The 23,001-nt window shown below is 38.6% G+C and overlaps 1 protein-coding gene and 1 long non-coding RNA gene across 5 annotated transcripts in view; both read left to right on the forward strand.

Moving 5' to 3' along the window:
• LOC140847823 (neuroepithelial cell-transforming gene 1 protein-like) overlaps positions 1-13,379 on the forward strand; it is a 33,806-nt gene extending 20,427 nt beyond the window's left edge. For 3 of the 4 annotated variants that reach the window (XM_073229190.1, XM_073229191.1, XM_073229192.1), the window contains 8 exons: positions 6,441-6,608; positions 6,999-7,061; positions 7,385-7,481; positions 7,620-7,696; positions 8,411-8,668; positions 9,111-9,281; positions 10,243-10,429; positions 11,564-13,379. In XM_073229190.1, coding sequence (XP_073085291.1) covers positions 6,441-6,608; positions 6,999-7,061; positions 7,385-7,481; positions 7,620-7,696; positions 8,411-8,668; positions 9,111-9,281; positions 10,243-10,429; positions 11,564-11,946 — 1,404 coding nt within the window. In that variant the 3' untranslated portion in view covers positions 11,947-13,379. The remainder of the gene's footprint in view (positions 1-6,440; positions 6,609-6,998; positions 7,062-7,384; positions 7,482-7,619; positions 7,697-8,410; positions 8,669-9,110; positions 9,282-10,242; positions 10,430-11,563) is intronic. The other variant, XM_073229193.1, reaches the window with a different exon arrangement.
• The window catches only part of LOC140847831 (uncharacterized), a 130,532-nt gene that overhangs the window by 48,906 nt on the left and 58,625 nt on the right, over positions 1-23,001 (forward strand). The window lies entirely within an intron of this gene.

Below are 23,001 nucleotides of genomic sequence, written 5' to 3' on the forward strand. Positions count from 1 at the left end.
TTCAGCCTTAAAAAGGAATAAGATTCTGATACAAGTAACAACATGGATGAACCTTGAAAACATTACACTAAGTGCAGTAAGCCGGACACAAAAGGAAAAACATGATTCATCTTATATGAAGTTCTTAGAATAGTCAAATCCATAGAGACAGAAAGTAGAATGGTGGTTACAAGGGAGTGAGTGGTGGTAAGGGAAGATGGGGAGCAATGGGCACAGAGTTTCAGTTTTGATAAGATGTCAAAAATTCTGGAGAAGAGTAGTGGATATACTTGGATGACAGTGTGCACATACTTAATACCTCTGATCTCTACAATATTGTATCCTTTAAAATGGTCACTTATGTGTTACATGTGTTTCCTCACAATTTTATTTTTATTTTGGTATCATTAATCTATAATTAGATGAAGAACATTACGTTTTCTAGGCTCCTCCCTTCACCAAGTTGCCCCGACATACCCCTTCACAGTCACTGTCCATTCGTGTAGCAAGATTCTGTAAAATCACTACTTGTCTTTGTGTTGTAGAGCCCGCCACGTACCCATGCCACATTATACATGCTAACTGTAAGGTCCCCTTACTTTTCTCCACCCTTATCCCTCCCTTCCCACCCATCCTTCCCAGTCCCTTTCCCTTTTGTAACTGTTAGTCCATTCGTGGGTTCTGTGATTCTGCTGCTATTTTGTTCCTTCAGTTTTTCTTTGATCTTATACTCCACATATGAGTGAAATCATTTGGTACTTGCCTTTCCCCACCTGGCTTATTTCACTGAGCATAATACCCTCTAGCTCCATCCATGTTGTTGCAAATGGTAGGATTTGTTTTCTTCTTATGGCTGAGTAGTATTCCATTGTGTATATGTACCACCTCTTCTTTATCCATTCATGTACTGATGGACACTTAGGTTGCTTCCATTTCTTGGCTATTGTAAATAGTGCTGCGATAAACATAGGGGTGCATCTTTTTCAAACTAGGCTGCTGTATTCTTGGGTAAATTCCTAGAAGTGGAATTCCTGGGTCAAATGGTATTTCTATTTTGAGCTTTTTGAGGAACCTCCATACTGCTTTCCACAATGGTTGAACTAACTTACCTTCCCACCAGCAGTGTAGGAGGGTTCCCCTTTCTCCACAACCTCGCCAACATGTGTTGTTGTTTATCTTTTGGATGATGGCGATCCTTACTGGTGTGAGCTGATACCTTATTGTGGTTTCAGTTTGCATTTCTCTGATGACTAGCGATGTGGAGCATCTTTTCATATCTGTTGGCCATCTGAATTTCTTCTTTGGAGAACTGTCTGTTCAGCTCCTCTGCCCATTTTTTAATTGGATTACTTGCTTTTTGTTTGTTGAGGCGTGTGAGCTTTTTATATATTTTGGATGTCAACCCTTTATTGGATCTGTCATTTAAGAATATATTCTCCCATACTGTAGGACACCTTTTTGTTCTATTGATGGTGTCCTTTGCTGTACAGAAGCTTTTCAGCTTGTTATAGTTCCACTTCTTCATTTTTGCTTCTGTTTTCCTTGCCCAGGGAGATATGTTCATGAAGAAGTCACTCATGTCTATGTCTAAGAGATTTTTGCCTACGTTTTTTTCTAAGAGTTTTATGGTTTCATGACTTACATTCAGATCTTCGATCCATTTTGAATTTACTTTTGTGTATGGGGTTAGACAGTGATCCAGTTTCATTCTCTTACATGTAGCTGTCCGGTTTTGTCAGCACCATCTGTTAAAGAGACTGTTATTTCCCCATTGCATGTCCATGGCTCCTTTATCGTATATTAATTGACCGTATATGTTTGGGTTAATGTCTGGAGTCTCTATTCTGTTCCACTGGTCTGTGGCTCTGTTCTTTTGCCAGTACCAAACTGTCTTGATTACTGTGGCTTTGTAGTAGAGCTTGAAGTTGGAGAACGAGATCTCCCTCACTTTATTATTCCTTCTCAGGATTGCTTTGGGTATTCAGGGTCTTTGGTGTTTCCATATGAATTTTTGAACTATTTGTTCCAGTTCGTTAAAGAATGGTGTTGGGAATTTGATAGGGATTGCATCAAATCTGTATATTGCTTTTGACAGGATGGCCATTTTGACAATAGTAATTCTTCCTAGCCAAGAGCATGGGATGAGTTTCCATTTGCTAGTGTCCTCTTTAATTTCTCTTAAGAGTGTCTTAATATTTTTCAGGGTATAGGTCTTTCACTTCCTTTGTTAGGTTTATTCCTAGGTATTTCATTCTTTTTGATGCAATTGTGAATGGAATTGTTTTACTGATTTCTCTTTTTATTACTTCATTGTTAGTGTATAGGAGAGCCACAGATTTCTGTGTGTTAATTTTGTATCCTGTAACTTTGCTGTATTCCGATGTCAGTTCTAGTTGTTTTTGGACTGGAGTCTTTAGGGTTTTTTATGTACAGTATAATGTCATCTGCAAATAGTTTAACTTCTTCTTTACTAATTTGGACTGGTTGTATTTCTTTGTTTTGTCTAATTGCCGTGGCTAGGACCTCCAGTACTATGTTGAATAAGTGTGGGGAGAGTGGGCATCCCTGTCTTGTTCCCAGTCTCAGAGGAAAAGCTTTCAGCTTCTCACTCTTCAGCATGATGTTGGCTGTGAGCTTGTCATATATGGCCTTTTTTATGTTGAGGAATTTGCCCTGTATACCGATTATGCTGAGAGTTCTTATCATGAATGGATGTTGAATTTTGTCGAATGCTTTTTCAGCATCTATGGAGATGATCGTGTGGTTTTTGTCTTTCTTTTTGTCTATGTTGTGGATGAGGTTGATGAATTTTCGAATGTTGTACCATCCTTGCATCCCTGGGATGAATCCCTCTTGGTCATGGTGTATGATCCTTTTGATGTATTTTTTATTTCAGTTTGCTAATATTTTGTTGCGTATTTTTCATGTATGTTCATCAGGGATATTGGTCTGTAATTTTCTTTTTTGGTGGGGTCTTTGCCTGGTTTTGGTATTAGGGTGATGTTGGCTTCATAGAATGAGTTTGGGAGTATTCTCTCCTCTTCTATTTTTTGGAAAACTTTAAGGAGAATGGGTATTATGTCTTCTCTGTATGTCTGATAAAATTCCGAGGTAAATCCATCTGACCAGGGGGTTTTGTTCCTGGGTAGTTTTTTAATTACCGCTTCAATTTCTTTGCTGGTAATTTGTTTGTTTAGGTTTTGTGTTTCTTCCTTGGTCAGTCTTGGAAGGTTGTATTTTTCTAAGAAGTTGTCCATTTCTTCTAGGTTTTTCAGCTTGTTAGCAGACAGATTTTCTTAGTATTCCCTAATAATTCTTTTTATTTCTATGGGGTCCGTAGTGATTTTTCCTTTCTCATTTCTGATTCTGTTCATGTGTGTTCATTCTGTTTTCCTCTTAATAAGTTTCGCTAGAGGCTTATCTATTTTGTTTATATTCTCAAAGAACCAGCTCTTGGTTTCATTGATTTTTTCTGTTGTTTTATTCTTCTCAATTTTATTTCTTCTCTGATCTTTATTATGTCCCTCCTTCTGCTGATTTTAGGCCTCATTTGTTCTTCTTTTTCCAATTTTGATAATTGTGGCATTAGACTATTCATTTCAGATTGTTCTTCCTTCCTTAAATATGCCTGGGATGTTATATACTTTCCTCTTAAGACTGCTTTCGCTGCGTCCCACAGAAGTTGGGGCTTTGTGTTGTTGTTGTCATTTGTATATTGCTTTAATCTCTTTTAATTTCGTTGTTGATCCATTGATTATTTAGGAGCATATTGTTAAGCCTCCATGTGTTTGTGAGCCTTTTCGCTTTCTTTGCACAATTTAGTTCTGGTTTTATACCTTTGTGGTTTGAAAAGTTGGTTGGTAGGATTTCAATCTTTTTAAATTTACTGAGGCTCTTTTTGTGGCCTAGTATGTTGTCTATTCTGGAGAATGTTCCATGTGCACTTGAGAAGAATGTGTATCCTGTTGCATTTGGATGTAGAGTTCTATAGATGTCTGTTAGGTCTATCTGTTCTAGTGTGTTGTTCAGTGCCTCTGTGTCCTTACTTATTTTCTGTCTTGTGGATCTATCCTTTGGAGTTAGTGGCGTGTTGAAGTCTCCTGAATTGAACACATTGCATTCTATTTCCTCCTTTAATTCTGTTAGTACTTGTTTCGCATATGCTAGTGCTCCTGTGTTAGGTTCATATAAATATTTATAATGGTTATTTCCTCTTGTTGGACTGAGCCCTTTATAATTATGTAATGTCCTTCTTTATCTCTTGTTAGTTTCTTTGTTTTGAAGTCTATTTTGTCTGATACTTGTATTGCAACAGGTGCTTTTTTCTCCCTGTTGTTTGCATGAAATATCTTTTTCCATACCTTGACTTTTAATCTGTGCATGTCTTTGGGTTTGAGGTGAGTCTCTTGTAAGCAGCATATAGATGGGTCTTGCTTTTTTATCTATTCTATTACTCTGTGTCTTTTGATTGGTGCATTCAGTCCATTTACATTCAGGATGATTATTGAAAGATATGTACTTATTACCATTGCAGACTTTAAGTTTGTGGTTACTAAAGGTTCAAGGTTAGCTTCTTTACTATCTTACTGTCTAACTTAACTTGCTTAATGAGTTATTGTATACACTGTCTGGTGATTCTTTATTTCTCTCCCTTCTTATTCCTCCTCCTTCATTCTTCATATGTTGGGTGTTTTGTTCTGTGCTCTTTTTAGGAGTGTTCCCATCTAGAGTAGTCCCTCTAAGATACCCTGTAGAGGTGATTTGTGGGAGGCAAATTCCTTCAACTTTTGCTTGTCTGGGAATCGTTTAATCCCTCCTTCATATTTAAAGGATAATCGTGTTGCATACAGTATCCTTGGTTCAAGGCCCTTCTGTTTCATTGCACTAAATATATCATGCCATTTTCTTCCGGCCTGTAAGGTTTCTGTTGAGAAATCTGATGATAGCCTGATGGATATTCCTTTGTAGGTGACCTTTTTTTTCTCTCTGGCTCCTTTAATACTCTGTCCTTGTCCTTAATCTTTGCCATTTTAATTATTATGTGTCTTGGTCTTGCCCTTCTTGGGTCCCTTGCATGGGACTTCTGTGTGCTTCTGTGTTCTGAGAGGCCATTTCCTCCCCCAGTTTGGGGAAGTTTTCAGCAATTATTTCTTCAGACACTTTCTATCCCGTTTTCTCTCTTTTTCTGGTGCTCCTATGATGCGAATATTGTTCTGTTTCGATTGGTCACACAGTTCTCTTAATATTCTTTCATTCTTGGAGATCCCTTTATCTCTCTCTGCATCAGCTTCTCTGCGTTTCTGTTGTCTGATTTCTAGTCCATTAATGGTCTCTTGCATCTCATCCATTCTGCTTTGAAGTGCTTCCAGAGATTGTTTTATTTCTGTATTCTCCATCCTTAATTCTTGCATATTTCTCTGCAAGTCCATCAGCATGGTTATAACTTTTGTTTTGGATTCTTTTTCAGGAAGATTGGTTAAATTTATCTCCCCAGATTCCTTCTCAGGAGAGGATGTGGAACATGTCTGGTTTAGCCTGGTCTGGATCAAACTTTTTTGCATTTCATGTTGATAGATGCAGTGGTATGCTATTGACTCATCTGTCAGCTGGAGTTCCACTTGCTCCTGGCCTTTCTTTACTGCAACAACGGTGACCTCTAGCGGCTTGTGTTGGGCAGTTGCACGTAGACTGGGTCTCTGTTTCTTGCCCAGCCGCTATAGAGGGAGCTCCCTATCTGTGGGCGTGGCCAGCCTCAGGGCGCTGCTCTGCTATGGCAGGTCTGCTCCGGAGGGGGAATGGGTGGGGGGCTGTTTATCGCCATGTGGGGTCTCAGAGCTGCTGCCCAGGGGGTTAGGGCGCCTGCAGTTCCCTGGAATTCCCAGCTACTGGGCTAAGTATCCCGGGACGCTTCCGTCCAGCGGTGGGGTCCCTGTCCCTTTAAGACTTTTAAAAAGCACTTGCTTTTCTTTGTCTCAGGGGTGCCGGCAGCGGGGACCTGCTCACAGGTCTTACTGTCCTGTTTCCCTAGTGTCCAGCACCCCACGCACTGTGTATCTGCACTCTGGGTGCGGATGGCTAGGGCTGGGTGTTTAGCAGGCCTGGGCTCCCTCTCCCTCGCGGCCCCGACTCCTCTCCTCCCGCCAGGAGCTGGGGTGAGGGGCACTTGGATCCCACCGTTCCGGGGCATGTATCTTACCCCCTTCATGAGGCGCTGAGTTCTCGTGGGTGTGGATGTGGTCTGGCTGTTGTCCTGTATCTTCTGGTCTCTCTTTTAGGGATAGTTGTATTTGTTTTATTTTCAAATATATATAGTTTTTGGGGAGGAAATTCCCACTGTCCTACTCATGTCGCAATCTTGGCTCCGCCTCTATCTTGTCTATTTTTTTTAAGAAAAAAAAGAATAATTACTGTGTCCTCCAAAGCATTTCTCTTTTGTTCACCTCTTTTATTCTTCTGTTCAGCCATTTACTCGTCATGGTGACAGCAGATCCCCGGCTTCTGCCCCAAAGTCATCACGCAGATCAACAGTCCCAACACCTGCCAAAAGGAGAAGTAGTGTCCTGTGGTCAGAGACGTTAGGCGTCAACATTAGAGAGTCTTTAACTGCCAAAGAAATCAAACGTCAGGAGGTAAGCTGCCATTCAGTAACAAGACCATATATATTGGCTTACACTAGAAAAAAAAGTACCTGTTTTTTAAATAGGTGTTTTGCCAGAAGATTAGCAAACTAATGCCTAAGGCAAAATCAACCTGCAATTTTGTATTTGACAGTAATTCTTAATACATGCTAAGCAACACTTTGTGATTGGTGGGGGGTCTCTTTATGGTGTAAAGTTATAATACATAGGGCACTATATAAAACATTGAGACTCCATTCTGAATTTTAGTTTTCAGACTGAGACACTTTAAAAAGGACTGTTTGAAACATCATTTAAATAATGGTGAATATTAATTGTACATAATTTTCCTTTCTCAGAGGAATGGATGGTAACTTATGATGTTTGCTTCGTTTTTTTTAGGCAATATATGAAATGTCCCGCGGTGAACAGGACTTAATTGAAGATCTCAAACTTGCAAGAAAGGTCAGTGTATAATTTTTTGTCATACACTCTGGTTTTTAGAAATTATATTTAACTAATTCTAACATAGTTTTCTTTTTAGAAGCAGGAAATATCTACTAGTGAATACTTTTTTTACATGAGCTTTATTAGACACATCTTCAAATATGAATGTGAGTGAGAGAGTCTTTTAGGGTGATTAGCAAACATATACTTTAATTTTTTCTATTTTTTACAGTAGAATCCAAAGTAGCTTTTGTACAGTTACTGAAACTTGCATTCAAGTACAGATCTCTCATAATGTCTTTGCTTGTTCTCTCTGTGATGCATTTCTCCCCTTCTCGTAGGCCTACCATGACCCCATGTTAAAGTTGTCTATCATGTCAGAAGAGGAACTCACACATATATTTGGTGACGTGGATGCTTACATACCTTTGCATGAAGGTGAGATATGCTACTTAATTTTCTTTAGAATCTTGAACAGCAGGAATAAAAGGAAGTTTAAATCTAAACTTCTAATTTAGTGCTGCATTATTTCTAAAATAAACCTCTTCTTGGTATTTCTGCTTTTTTATGCTTCAGATTTGTTGGCAAGAATAGGAGAAGCAACCAAGCCTGATGGGATGATGGAGCAGATTGGTCACATTCTTGTGAACTGGGTATGTAGTATTTTACTCCAGATAGTTTTTCACAAGTACATGCCACACTTGTCATTGTAGTGAATATCAGAACCACTGGATCCAGGAACTGGATTATAAAAACAGATAAACAACACATTAGAATTGAACAAATTTTTGTAGCTATGAGAACTTACAGTCTCTGTTTAGAAATCTACTTGATGAATGATACAGTTTTCTTTTAGAAATGTGTTCCTCCTTGCACAGTTTTCTTTTTTCACATTATATGCTGTTAATTTTCTGTTTCATTCTTTCAGTTAATATTTGAGTGCCTGCCAGATGCTTGGCACTATTGTGGGAGGGATCACTGGGAATTGAGAGATAAAAGGCAGTCTCTCCATGACTAATCTAGTGAGGGATAGTCAAGTAAAGAAACAGTCTGAAGGTTGGTGATGAAAGTGATACAGGAAGGCTATGGTGTCCTGGGACTAGAGAAGACTAGCATCTAATTAGTTTGGGAAAGTAAAAGTCTTGAGTGTTTGGTTGAATTTAGCTACATTAGGGAAATTAGAAAAGGGTGTTTGGTGTTGGCCCAGAATACTCTACTCCCCCTAATATCACCTGCAGGACAGTGCTCACAGCTTGTCGGAGCTTTCCAGAACAGCTGTGAGCTTTATGTTTCTTGTTCACAAGCTTACTAATGGACTGACCATAGCAGGAACTTACCGTACTTTGTTTTCTCGTGTCACTCTTCAGTTGCCAGGGTTGAATGCCTACGAAGGCTACTGTAGTCACCAGCTGGCAGCCAAAGCTCTTCTTGACCAAAAGAAACAGGATCCAGGAGTCCAGGACTTTCTCCAGCGATGTCTTGAGTCTCCCTTCAGCCGAAAACTAGATCTGTGGAGCTTCCTTGATAATCCCCGAAGTCGCCTAGTCAAATACCCTTTACTGTTAAAAGAAATTCTTAGACATACTCCAGAGGACCACCCTGATGTTCAGCTTTTGCAGGAAGCTGTAAGTAGTACAACTAATGATTCTTGTGTTTTCCAAATTTATACATTAGCTTGTCTTAGAAAGTTATGCAATGCTACTCCCAATTATGCATAGTGACTCAGCATCGGGTGGTGTTTGGTGGATGTTTTAAGCACCCCATATGCTCGTGCACCACACACTGAGTAATAAAGAGGCAGGACACAATCTGTATTTATATTCTAATCAAAAGACTGGATTCTGGTCTTACCACTTCCACTAGCTAACTGGAGAACTTTGGGCAAATTACCTATTTAGGCTGAAACTGTTTCTTCATCTGTAAAATGAAGGGACTGACTGAATTAACTAATTTCAAGAGTCCCTTCAAGCTTTAAAATTCTATCATTTTGATGTGGTGTTTTAGCCCTGTAGGGACACTGACTACATTACTCTGAAAAGACTCCATCAGTTTTTTGATAATTTTTAGATATTGATAATACAAGGAGTTCTCTCTGAAATCAACTTGAAGAAAGGAGAGTCAGAATGTCAGTATTACATCGACAAACTGGAGTATCTGAATGAAAGGCAGAAGGATCCTCGAATTGAAGCGAGCAAAGTATTGCTTTGCCACGGGGAGCTGAAGAATAAAAATGGACGTGTAAGTGTATCTTAGAACTAATAGGAAATGAGCCATTGCTTCCCTTTCCCACCCAGTTTGTTTCCAAATAGATTATGAAGCAGGTTGTAAAATGGACTCATCAAATAGTGAAAGGTTACTGGTTTTTGTTCTTTGTTACCAGTTTTTATACCAGTTTTCATAATGCACACATTTGGTTTCTGTCTTTACAGAATAACTTAAACGTCTCTGGAGAATCAATAGTATTTTATTTTTTAGTTTTGGAACATAAATCAATTAGGCTAGCAGTTTTTCTGAATAAATTATTAGGTCCATGTTTCATAAAAAAGTAACATATCCTTCAGAAGATTTTTCTGAAGAGTTGATAGTGATGGAAGTAGTTTTAGCATTACTAACCAGATTTCTGCAGCGGACTAACTGGAAGCAAACTTACTTTTGGAATTTTAATAGAAAAATTACCTCCCAGAGCTGAGTATAAGCATGAGTGGTGTTTTTTGTTTCATTATTTGCTTTTCAGAAGCACGATTAATAAGTTGAGGTTCTTTTGTGAAAAAGATGAAATCTGATGTCTCTGATTTATATTGTGAGTCCCAGCTGTTCTTTAAAGACTGAAATTTGTGTGGGGCAAAGTAGAACCATTAACATTTATACCAGCTTGCATTCTTTAAATCCTTACTTTGTTAGAAAACTTTGGTATACAATCCTGGTCTTTCCAGGCATGTTCCTACTAATAGGTCTTTGTGGGGTGCAGTGATTACTCAGCTGCTACCTCATCTACTGTTATATGCCAATAAAAAGTTTTTATAGTCTGAGATTAGACAGGCTATCTAAGCAGAATATGCATAGCCTTAGAATCCTCTTTCTGAGGTCATCTATAAGGGGAATCTCAAATAAATGTGATGAAATTAGTCATGTCTAAATTCCAGTCACTTAAAATCACAGGGTTCCACATGTAGGAAGTATTTGTTTCTCATTTCTGCAGAAATTTTACGTTTTCCTGTTTCAAGACATCTTGGTTTTGACTCGTCCTGTTACACGAAATGAGCGTCACTCTTATGAAGTTTACCGACGACCAATCCCCGTCCAAGAGCTGGTCTTGGAAAACCTGCAGGATGGAGATGTGAGAGTGGGTGGGTCCTTTCAAGGGGCTTTTGACAGCTCACATAAAGGTAAAAATACAAATTGTAAAATTGTTTCAATTAACAAACTCAGAACCTAAGTGAATTTAGTTTTAATCTTTAAAAATTCTGTCTTAGATTAATATATAAGATACATTTAAATAGTCACAGAATGCAACCCCCCACACCAAAATCTGATTTAAAAAATGAGAACCTGAATAGAAATTTTCTGAAGATGTACAGATGGCCAACAGACACATGAAAAGATGTTCTGCATCACTAATCATCAGGGATGTGCAAGTCAGAACCGCAATGAGGTATCACTTTACACTAGTAAGAGTGACTAGTATTAAAAAGCAAACAAATAACAAGTATGGGCAAGATTGTGGTGCACTGCTGGTGAGAGTGTAAATTGGTGCAGCCTCTGTGGAAACAGCGTGGAGGCTCCTCAAATAGTTACAGAGAGGTATACCATATTATCCAGTAACTCCACCTCTGAATACTTACCTGAAGAAAAAAGAAACACTAATTCAAACAGATATGTGTACCTCTATGGTAACTGCAGCACTATTTACAATAGCCAAGATATATGTCCATCAATGGATGAATGAATGAGGAAGATGTGGATACATGTGCAATAACTCAGCCATAGAAAAGAATTAAATGTTGCCATTTGTGACAGCATGGATGGACCCAGACGATATTGTACTAAGTGAAAAAAGAGAAAAACAAATACCATATGATTTCACTTCCATCATACAGCGTCTGAAAAACAGACAAAACAGAAATAGGCTCATTCAGACAAAGAATAGGTGGTTGCCATGTGGGGGTGGGGTATTAGGCAAAATGGGTGAAGGGGATAAAGAGGTGCAAACTTCCAGTTACAAATTAGTCACAAACTGAAGGTACAGCATAGGGAAAATAAAAAAGAATTCTGTCTCCACACAAAAAATTACAAATGAAAGGATTCCATTGTCCTATAGTGCTGCTGTCATCAAGTTGTGATCTGACACCAGTAGGTGCATCTAATAAATAATGTTCCAAGGCTTTATTTAATGCATCCACCTAACAAGTGTACATGTGTAGAAATTCCAGCACCCATACCAAGATTATATGACCACTTTATCTACACAAACTGTTTTTAAGTCTGATTTCCTTTCTTTTTTCCAATTTTTCTTTTCCTAGCTAAAAATATCTTTAGAGTTGGCTTTCAAGACCCCTCTCCCGGCCAGTCTCACACTCTGCAAGCCAATGATGTGTTCCACAAGCAGCAGTGGATCAACTGTATTCGAGCCGCCATAGCCCCTTTCCAGCAGGCCACCAGTCTAGCCGAGCTGCAGGGTTTGCCCGAGCTCCATGAGGAGTGCGTGGAGAACAACTCCTCCGCTGGGAATGTCGAAACCCAGAGAAGGGCATCTACAGCATCCAGTGTGACTCAGGTCGAAGTTGATGGGGACGCTTCAGCGTGTCTCCCCTGCGTGCACCACAGACGACATGAAGAGTGTCAGAGCGCACTGAGCACAGCCTGGCTTCCCAAAGCCAAGGGACAAATCTCCATTGGGTGTTGAATAGAAAGAGACTTCAGTATAAAGGAAGTTCTGTGTATTACTGGTGCAGAGCCTGTTTATTTATAAATGTATACAGTTTGGTTTTTCTTGAAATGTGAGCATGGGAGCGTTGCAGGGTTACTTAACACTAGTATTCACATTTTCTGTTTTTGGTTCTTTTTGTTTTTTTTTAATGGCAGCTGAAGATATATATACAGATTACTGTTAAAACTGCAGCCTTCTTTTTTAAGATATATTCTCATAATTTGGAACATGCAAGCCTGGTATTTTTAATCAAATGAAATATTTATGGAATTGGTTTCTTCTTCACTCTAAATTCATTAGGACTTTCCAATACCTACCTGTTGTGATATTTACAATATCTACCAAACCTTAAAATTTTGCAAATACTGGGATTTTGCCAGTGTTTCTTTGATAAACTGTGTGCGCAGAATTTGAAATTTTAACATTGTCTCCTAAAATCTACACACAATACAGGTGTGTAATACATTAGAATTTATACCGAAACATAAGTTCCTTTTGAAACAAAGTATAAAACTTTATACAGATATTCCATTTTATGAACTGGAATACTTTATATTAGTTTTTTTTCTCTACACCTTCCTCATTTTCATTCACTTAACCTGCCAATTATTTAATTTTTTTTTCTTATAATGTAGTTTTTGGTATTTGCTTTATTTATTTATTTTTTACTTTGACACCTTTACAGATTGGTAGCCTTTATTTTTCCACCTTGATAAAAATGTGTACATATGTGCATATATAGATATATATATATGTTTTAAAAATCATAGTAGCTTCATCAGCGGAAACCAAGCCATACTGTTTTTGTGCCAATTAAGAAAACTGCAATTTTTCCAGTGTAGCATTGCAAGGTGGTGAACACACATGAACTGACTCAGTGTATTCTGGACTTCTGAAAAAATACCACCTTAAGGGTTTTGTTGAGAGCTTTAGTGTTGTCTGAAAAGGAAGAGGGGAGTCAGTTGGCTGCTAATACATAAAAAAGAGGGAAAAAAAGAGTAGTTTGGTCTTAAAGTAAAAATATCTGGTTGTGCTAGAACATGCAAGAACATAGTAAAAGCTAAACTTGAGGGTGTAGAGTAAGTTATCGAAGGCTTGGGGAAAGTGAATTTTATTTGTTGGTTTATAATACCTGCAAATAATGAGTTTGAAAAGAAGGTGTGTTGAAAATCTGACCATATTATATCAATTTTTGTGGATTTATTCATGAGGTAAAAAGTAATGAATCTTTTACTCTAAAATATTTCTGTTCAAATGAGATCATAGTCTTTAAATGGAGGACTAAATGCTCTGTGTCACAACAGACTTATAATGTTGATCATTCAAGGAAATGTTGACTATTCTGTGAACTGTATTTGGCCAGCGCAAGTGAAAATGAAGAAAGAATGTAAATAGATCAATCCAAATGACCTCTTTTTATTTATTTATTTATTTATTTGTTCATGTTTATATTTTTGTTATCATTAATCTACAGTTACATGAAGAACACTATGTTTACCAGGCTACCGCTCTCATCATATCCCCCCCCACACCCCACTACAGTCACTGTCCATCAGCGTAGCAAGTTGCTATATAAACACCACCTGTCTTCTCTGTTGAACAGCCCTCCCTGTACCCCCCACAACACTATACATGCTAATCGTAATGTCCCCTTTCTTTTTCCCCACCCTTATCGTTCCCTTCCCACCCATCATCTGCAGTCCCTTTCCCTTTGGTAACTTAGTTCATTCTTGGGTTCTGTGTTTCTGCTGCTGTTTTGTTCCTTCAGTTTTTGCTTTGTTCTTATACTCCACATATGAGTGAAATCATTTGGTACTTGTCTTTCTCTGCCTGGCTTATTTCACTGAGCATAATACCCTCTAGCTCCATCCATGTTGTTGCAAATGGTAGGATTTGTTTTCTTCTTATGGCTGAATAATATTCCATTGTGTATATGTACCACCTCTTCTTTATCCATTCGTCTACTGGTGGACACTTAGGTTGCTTCCATTCCTTGGCTATTGTAAATAGTATTGTGATAAACATAGGGGTGCATATGTCTTTTTGAAACTGGGAAACTGCATTCTTAGGGTAAATTCCTAGGAGTGGAATTCCTGGGTCAAATGGTATTTCCATTTTTAATGCAAAATGGTTGAACTAGTTTACATTCCTACCAGCAGTGTAGGATGTTTCCCTGTTTCTCCGTATTCTCGCCAGCATCGCCATCATTTTTGTTCCTATTCTTTGCTATGTTGGCCATCCTGACTGGTTGAGGTGATATCTCATTGTGGTTTTAATTTTGCATTTCCCTGATAATTAGCAGTGTGGAGCGTATTTTCACATGGCTGTTAGCCCATCTGAATTTTCTTCTGTGGAGAATTGTGTGTTCATATCCTCAGCCCATTTTTTAATAGGGTTATTTGTTTTTTTGGATGCTTGAGGTGTATGAGTCCTTCATATATTTTGGATGTTAGCCCCTTGTCATATATGTCATTTTATACATATATCTCTTCCATACTGTTAGTATGCCATCTTGTTCTGCTGTTAGTGTCCTTTGCTGTACAGAAGCTTTTTAGCGTGATGTAGTCCCCATTTTTTTTCTTTTTTTCTTTTGTTTCCCTTGCCCAAGGAGATGCGTTCAGATAAAAGTTGCTCTCTAAGAGTTTTATCATTTCATGATTTACATTCAGGTCTTTAATTCATTTTGAGTTAACTTTTGTGTATGAGGTTAAACAATAATCTAGTTTTATTCTCTTGCATATAGCTGTCCAGTTTTGCCAAACACCGGCTGTTGAAGAGCTTGTCATTTCCCCATTGTATATCCATGGCTCCTTTATCATATATTAATTGACCATATATGCTTGGGTTTATATCTAGGCTCTCTAGTCTGTTCTCCATTGGTTTATGGGTCTGTTCTTGTGCCAGTACCAAAGTGTCTTGATTACTGTGGCTCTGTAGTAGAACTTGAAGTTAGGGAGCGTAATTCCCCCTGCTTTTATTCTTCCTTCTCAGGATTGCTTTGGCTACTCAGCATCTTTTGTGGTTCCATATGAATTTTAGAATTATTTGCTCTAGTTTGTTGAAGAATGCTGTTAGTATTTTGATAGCAAGTGCATTGAATCTGTAGATTGCTTTAGGCAGGATGGGCCATTTTGACAATATTAATTCTTCCTATCCATGAGCACGGGATGTGTTTCCATTTATTGGTATCTTCTTTAATTTTCTCTCATGGAGATATCTTGTAGTTTTTCAGGGTATAGGTCTTTAACTTCCTTTGATTAGGTTTATTCCTACGTATTTTTATTCTTTTTGATACAATTTTGAATGGTATTGTCTTCCTGATTTCTCTTTCTGCTAGTTCATCATTATAGGAATGCAAGAGATTTCTGTGTATTCATTTTGTATCCCACAACTTTGCTGAATTTGGATATTAGATCTAGTAGTTTTGGAGTAGATTCTTTAGGGTTTTTTTTATGTACAATATCATGTCGTCTGCAAACAGGGAAAGTTTAACTTCTTCCTTGCCTGTCTGGATGCCTTTTATTTCTTTGTGTTGCCTGATTGCTGTGGTTAGGACCTCCAGTACTATGTTGAGTAAAAGTGGGGAGAGTGGGGGAAGGTTTTTTTAGTAAGTGAAATAATTTTGTATTAATTTGAGTTGTGCTAAGTTGTATGTTTTATTGACTATGTCTAATTCATATTGGCATGTAGTTTCTTTTTTTATAATATCTTATGTTTGTGGGATGTGTAGTGATCCTATAGGATACGTCTTTTTCATTCCTGACATTATTTGTACCTTTTTAAAAAGGAGTTAACCATTGTATTAGTCCTTAAACAAACCATTTCTCTTCCTTGTACAGTTTCCTCTATTATATATGTTTTCTTTTCATTAAAATATGTTAGTCTATATTATTTCCTTTCTTGTTTCTGTGGGCTGAATTTTCTGTTCTTTGTCTAACTTCTTGAAGTTGACACTCAGTGCATCGATTTTTCAGTCTCCTTTTTCTATTGTATGCCTTTAGGGTTACACAATTTCATGTAAGTGTGGGTTTGAATATATAGTTTTTTGGTCATTGGGTTAATATTGTTTCTATAATTTCCTTTGTGATTTCTTCTTTGGCCCACAGGTACTTAGAAATTTACTTATTAATTTAAAGATTTTCTAGTTAATCAGCTTAATTCCTTTGGAACTGAAGAACATACTCCATTATGATTTTGATTTTTTTGAAATATACTGAGACTTGCTTTATGACTCTGAATATGGCAATTTTGGAAAATGTTCTGTGTGTTTTTGAAGACCATATATATTCTGTAGTCATTAGGTGTAATGTTTTATATGCATATCCATCAAAAAAGGCTTATTTAGTGTTTAGATTGATAGTATCCTTATTGATTTTTTTGACTGCTTGTTTTAACAATGAGAAATGTGTTAAAATTTTTCACTATAATCTATCAAACGATTTGAATATTTATTTTTGTATTTTTTACTGTGTGTTTTGAAGCTACATTACAAGATAGAAGCAAATGTAGAATTGTATCTTCTGGGTGTATGGGCATTTTATTACGCAATATTCTTCTTTAACTGTAATGTTTCTTGTTCTAAAGTCATATTTATCTGATAGCAGTATAACTACCATAGCTTTCTTTTGATTTGTGTTTTCATGGTATATCTTGTTTTGTAGTCTTGCTTTTGATCTTTCTGTATTATACCTCAATGCATTTATTTAAGTAGTGTAGTTTTTAAAAAATCCATCCCTTAAATATTTATCTTTTAATTGACATATTCAGTTAATTTACATTGAAGATAATAACTGATGTATTTGGGCCTAAAACTATCTTACCATTTGCTTTTTATTTGTTCCTTCTATTCGATATTCTTTTTAAAATCTCTTTTGTCTTTGGATTATTCTCTGTATCCCAGATTAAGCTTTATTTCTCTTGTATTGGTTATCCTAGAGATTATAGTATGTATCCTTGTCTTATTAAAGTCTAATGTAAATTAATATTTTCCTCATACTAAATAATTTGGAAGTCTTAGACCAGTGCTACTCAAAGTGTGGTTTTTGGTTCAGTCTGTGGTCTGTGATGGTTATTTTTATCTGTCAACCTTGTTAGGCCATAGTACTTAGATAGTTTGTCTAACACTAGTCTAGATATCACTATAAAGGTATTTTAAAAATGATATTAAGAGCAGATTTCTGTAGGCTACTTATTTAAACTCAGTAGACCTTGATTAGAGCAGGTTATGTTCCACAAAGTGGGCGGCCTTCATCCAATCAGTTGAAGGCCTTGAGGAAGAGGGGTTTCTGCCTCCAGACTGCGTTCAGACTCCTGATGTAGCATGAACTCTTCCCTGGGTCTCGAGCCAGCTGCCCAGCCTGTTGTGCGGATTTTCGACCTGCCAGCTTCCACAATCGTGTGAGCTGATCCCTTAAAGTAAATCTTTCTCTCTTTATATCCATCCTGTTGATTCTGTTTCTCTGGAGAATCCTGACTAATACAAGGCCCTACACCAGAACCTGGGGAGTTCACAAGAATTTCCTTCCTTGGCAGGTCCCAAACTCATTTTTGTCCCCTTGTCTTAAAAGTTTGTTGAAAGTTTTGCTCCATTTCTGTGGCTCTCAGAAGGGAGATCTCCCTAGGGGAAAAGTGGTTGACAATGGTAGGCCCATTTCTCTGAGTTCCCTTCTTTTCTTGGTCTGTAATTATTCACTGCCCTGTTTCTTCTCTGTTGCCCTCAGACAGATTCAGAACTATTTTCTCAGCTTTTCTAATTGTTTCAGTGGGAGAGTTGGTCTGGTTTATGTAGTCCACTGTTACCGGAAGTGATTCCCCTGGAGTAAGTGGCTGTCTGTCCTTCTTGTTCAAAATGTACACAGAAGTCTGAGACTTCTTTTGGATCAAGTCTTCTGTTTAGATTATTATTATTCATGTCGAGGAGCTTTTGATATATCCAAGGTAAGAAAACAGAAAGTGGTTGGATAAATAAATCTAGAACTCAGGAAAGAGACATCTCTGTGGAGAAAAATTTTGATATCAGCAGCATGTAGATAACATTAAAAATGATGAAATGAATGAAGTCACCTAGGAGAGAGTCTAGATGGGGAAAAAGAATAGGAATTGGGAATGAACTTTTAGGAACTCCAACATCTGGAAGTTAGAGAAGGAGCTATAGGTGAATCTGGGAAAAGGTTGTCAGCGGGATGGGAGAGAAGCCATGAGAGTGTAATGGCATAGGAGCAGAGAGCAAAGGGGATGTAAAGAAGCAGAGAATGACTAAATATGATTTATCTGATGCAAAGTCTGACAAGACAAAGCCTAAAAAAAATCTCTGATTTTTGAGCATCACAAATATACTAGAGACACTTCACAGATGATCATCCTTGTGAAGGAGTTTATTTATTTATTATAGCCTAAGGAAGAGTGACTGGGGGCTGTGGGAGGCCTTCCCGGCAGCCATCGCCTCTGTGGCTTTTGATGTCTAATATGATAATAAGCTCGGTGCTATCTCAGCCTGAAAGACTTATTTGAAACCTGTGCTCCTTCCTTTTGGAAAATAACTTGGGCAATACCTGTCAAGAGCAAAGAAGGATCGTGATGTGCTACTTCTCCCTAATACTTACCAGCTCTTCAGGGAGCTGAACATGTAGTTCCTGTTCTAAACCTGGGCACAGCCGCACCCCCCAAGGCGTGCTTTCATCGCTCACCCCCACAGAACGCCCTCCCATACTGTGTATCTCACCAGAACTCAGAGGCAGAGGAAATGCTGATTTCTCATCCTAGAGATGTGTGCTTCACAGCAAGCTTTTTACTCTGAGTTCTCAGTGTAGCTTTCTGTAGTCTTTGGTTCAGAGAAAATTTCAGACTTTAGGAGAACCTGTTACTTTTATTTGCCAATTTTTCCAAAAATACTGGTGTCAGGGATTGGAAAAAGTGGCAGTAATACACAGCATATACTTAACTACAATCTGATTTTCCTAGAAAATATTAAAGCTTGGGTGCCTCCCCGTAGAAATGCTTGACAATGTGCTTGTGTATCTGTGGTGAATTTGACCACTAGACACACTGATGGTACCTGGACTGTAATGAAAAGGCCATTGCCTAGCAAGGAAAACAGGTACCCCAGTGCCCACTACCCTTGGCGGATGAGTGTGAGGTGAAATACCCCCACTCTGAGCTATTGACTTGGAACCAGGTACAAAATGAATTTAGTTATTTTTTTTAGTTTATCTGATTCACACCTGGTGAGGTAAGCAGAGTCAGCATGAAATGTTGGCGAACTGGTTTACTCAAGAGAGGACACTTCAGAGAGAAGTCCTGCTGCTGCTTCAGGGAAAGGCTGTTTGGACACAGTTTAAGCCCCTTTAAATGTGGTCTTTAACCAGTGAAATCCTGGCTAAGCTGTCTAACCCTACTTACTTGCTAGATCTTGGTGGTTATTAAAGAGGATGTATTCATGTATGGTAATATCTCTGTGGGTAAACTTAAATAATTTGTTGAGTGATTGGTAAAATGACACAACCTGAAATGTTTTAGTTCTACGTAATTGAGTCACTTCATCTTTCTGATTTTGATCCCTAAATGTAGTGTGAGAATAACAGAATACTTGTCCTACCTACATCACAAGGTTATGAAGATCAAACAGGACAATGTATGGAAGGCTCTAGCTAAAGATAGGACTTTGTTTACTGTAATGTAATCTTTGCCAAAGTCATGTCTGTAGCTTTATCTCCTGTCAGTCACTGAGTATTGGAAAGGCTCTCTCTAGTCTCACAACACTGGCCCAGTTTAATCACTGTCCGGCACTCATAACCACCCAGGACCACCACAAACCCTGAGACTTAAAACAGACTTGTTTAAGCACTAAGGAAAATAGCCAAGAGCTTAAGCTGAAAAGGCCATAGATATTGTCCTGTGGTTGGTCATTTTAATAGCAGAAGGAAACGTGTGTATTCATTGGCTGATGACGGTTGTAATAGGCAACTGTGCCAGCACCAAAGCCATGAAGCATAAGGAGAGAGAGAGAGCCGGGAAAAGCTGGTGTATTAAGGTTCATGAAAGAAACAAAACCAACAGGATATATATGTACATTCATGTGTAAATTTATTTGTGTATATATATGTGTGTGTGTGTGTGTGTGTGTATGTATACAGATTATATGTATCTCTATATATGTATATATAGAGAGAGACACACACAGATACATATATTTATTTATTTATTATAAGAATTGGCTTACAAGATTATGGAGCCAAGAGGTCCCATGACCTATTTGCAAGCTGGAGAACCAATAAATGTGAAAGTGTAATTTAGTCCAGTTCAAATTTCACACCTGGCATCCACAGCAGACATTGTTGAGCAGTCACTGCTCACATTTTACTTAGTCAGTGTGACTGAGTGGCAAGGGAAAGAGTGGTCCCAGGGGTGAAGTACTTGCTGTGTGGGAATGTGGAGAGTGTCACCCACAGCCTAGTGGAACAGCATGTGAAAGGGATAAATACAATTCATTAAATTATCTGATTCTCACCTGGTGAGATAAGCAGAGCTGGTGGGTCAGGTCCAGAAATGTAAGGATCTGGTCCCCATAGAGGTCAAGACAGTGCTCTAGGTTGTTGCTACAAATCCATTAGAATAGGCACAAAAAATGAAATCTATTTGCCACCAGAATTTTATTCAGCCTCTTCAAATGACAATCAGGAAACTGTGGGTCAAGAATATGAAATAATGTGTTGAAGTTCACACAAATAGTCAACCAGGGGTAAACCCCAAGTTTCTCTTGACTCAGTTGGAAACTGAAGACCCATCTCTGTTTGGGGCTATTTTACTGAAAATTGATTCCTGGAGTGGTTGGGCAAAGTAGAGAAAGGAAAAATTTTAGATATTAAGGTTTAAGCCAGTGGATCTTGAACGAGGGTTTTGTTAATGTACTAGCTTGTTTGGGCTGCTGTAACAAAGTACAAAGACTGGGTGGCTTAATCATAGAAACTTACTGTCTCACACTTTTGGAGGTTAGAAGTCTGAGGGGTTTAGTTTCTTCTGAGGGCAGTAAGAGAGAATCTGTTCCATGCCTCTCCCCTGGCTTCTGGCAGCTAGCTGGCAATTTTTTGTTTGTTTGTTTCTTGGAGTGTAAACATGTCACCCTGGCCTCTGCCTTCACATTCTCTGGGCATTCTTCCTGTGTGCATGTGTGTGTCTTTCTATCCAAATTGGTCCTTTTTTGTGTGGACCAAGTTATAGTGGACTAGGACTCACTCTAATGACTTCATTTTACTTGGTCATCCGCAAGAACCCTATTTCCAAATATAGTCAGGCACATTCTGAAGTACTAGGGGCTGGGACTTCAACAGACAAATCTGGGAGATACAATTTAACCCATAATGGTGAGGTTCAGTTTCTCCCAAGTGTCAGGTCTCTGGCTATGGGAGTCTGAATCCAGTCTAACAGCTTTCTTAAAGAAGTATGTCTAACATTAGGGTTGATTCTTCAAGAAGTTGTCAATAACAGAACATGCAGATGATTTCAGAAACCATTGTTAATTCTGTTTATTGTACAATGAAGATGTTCAAGGTGCATACAACTGTGCTTACGAAGGAGAGGGAATGGCCAGATGGAGGTAAAACCATGCAGCAGAGAATGATTCCTCAGAGACACTTTGGAGCGAGGTTATGCTATGCTGCTGCTAGTTAGAGAAATGGCTAAGGACGACCACAGCTGGACAGCTGGCAGATACCCTTGGATGAGGCTCATCTATACATAAAGATTAAGGAGATGCCAGGAACCACCATGCTCTCTGGGACTGGACAGAGCCAGAGGCATGTGAGAAGGGTAATACTCTGTTGCCTGAGAGCCTTGCTCCCCAAGAAAATTACTCTTAAAGGGAGATCTAAAATACAGTGATTCACATTTAGGTATGAATGACTGATAAGAGTTTACAGGGGGCTGTGTCTTGAATGATTTGTGATTGTCAAGGCCTTAAATTAGAGGAGTAAAGCTCTAAGGCTAGAATTGGGATAACCCAATTCTAAATGGCACCTCTTTTATTAGCTAATCAGCCCCAAATTAAAATGCCACAGTGTTCATATATGTTCTACAATTGTCAGTGATCTAAGAATTTGATGACTACATTAGCAATTTTTTTAATTCCAGGAAGATGCAAAATAGGAGGTTATGAACATATGAGCCTAAACTTGCTTGCCATGCTTGCCTCACCTACATTTGTGCTGGCAATCTCATCTGATTATCCAGAGTTTGTCAGAACAGGACGTGTTATCCAGTCCATATCATAGCCCCCTCTCTTTTCATCTGACTTCGATGTATAAAGCCCAATTCTGTTTGTTTCCTGGCAATCAGAAAGGAGCTTCTCTTTCTGCCATGGATTTCCTGATAGTGCCAAATTGTGCAGAATCACTGAGAGAAGGGCTTCCCCTATTTCTTTTCAGAATGGTATTCACCAGCCTTCCCTGTCCCTTGTCTCTGCTCAATCCCCTTGGTCTTTTGTCTAACTCAGTCGAAGGGAAAGGGTGTAGATGTCTTGGTACAGGTTAAGTGTAGGTATAAATGTAGATATCGATATCAGTGCAGGCACAGGTGCAGGCAGGATGTAGGTGCAGGTGTAGTATGGAGGAAGCCTTGGCAGAATCTGGCAGGTGAGGATGGCCTGGACTAAACGTCTCACGGATCCTGACTTAACTCACTGCCGTCTCTCAGCAGCTCTGGAGCATGGTTTGGTCGGCCACTGAAGGTGGCTGTCAGCTGCTATGGGGTCTCCCTGGCAGACAGCCAACTCCGTCACCCCTCAGAGAGCTCATGATACCCTTAAGAAGGCAGGCAGGATTCCTCCCAGGAAGTTAACACAAAATCAGAGAATCCCTGATCTTGCTTTCTCTCCTGCTCAGACAATTGACCTAACAACTTTATAGGACATATTAGCATGTAGTGGATACAGGCAATAGGACCCCCAGATAATAAATAATTCAGTGAGAAATACATTCCAGAGAAGTTGATGTGATCAGAGAGCTCTTTGATAAATACGTCTCCAAACACTCATTATGT

Source organism: Manis javanica, chromosome 2 (assembly GCF_040802235.1).
Source record: "Manis javanica isolate MJ-LG chromosome 2, MJ_LKY, whole genome shotgun sequence".
Taxonomy (NCBI): domain Eukaryota; kingdom Metazoa; phylum Chordata; class Mammalia; order Pholidota; family Manidae; genus Manis; species Manis javanica.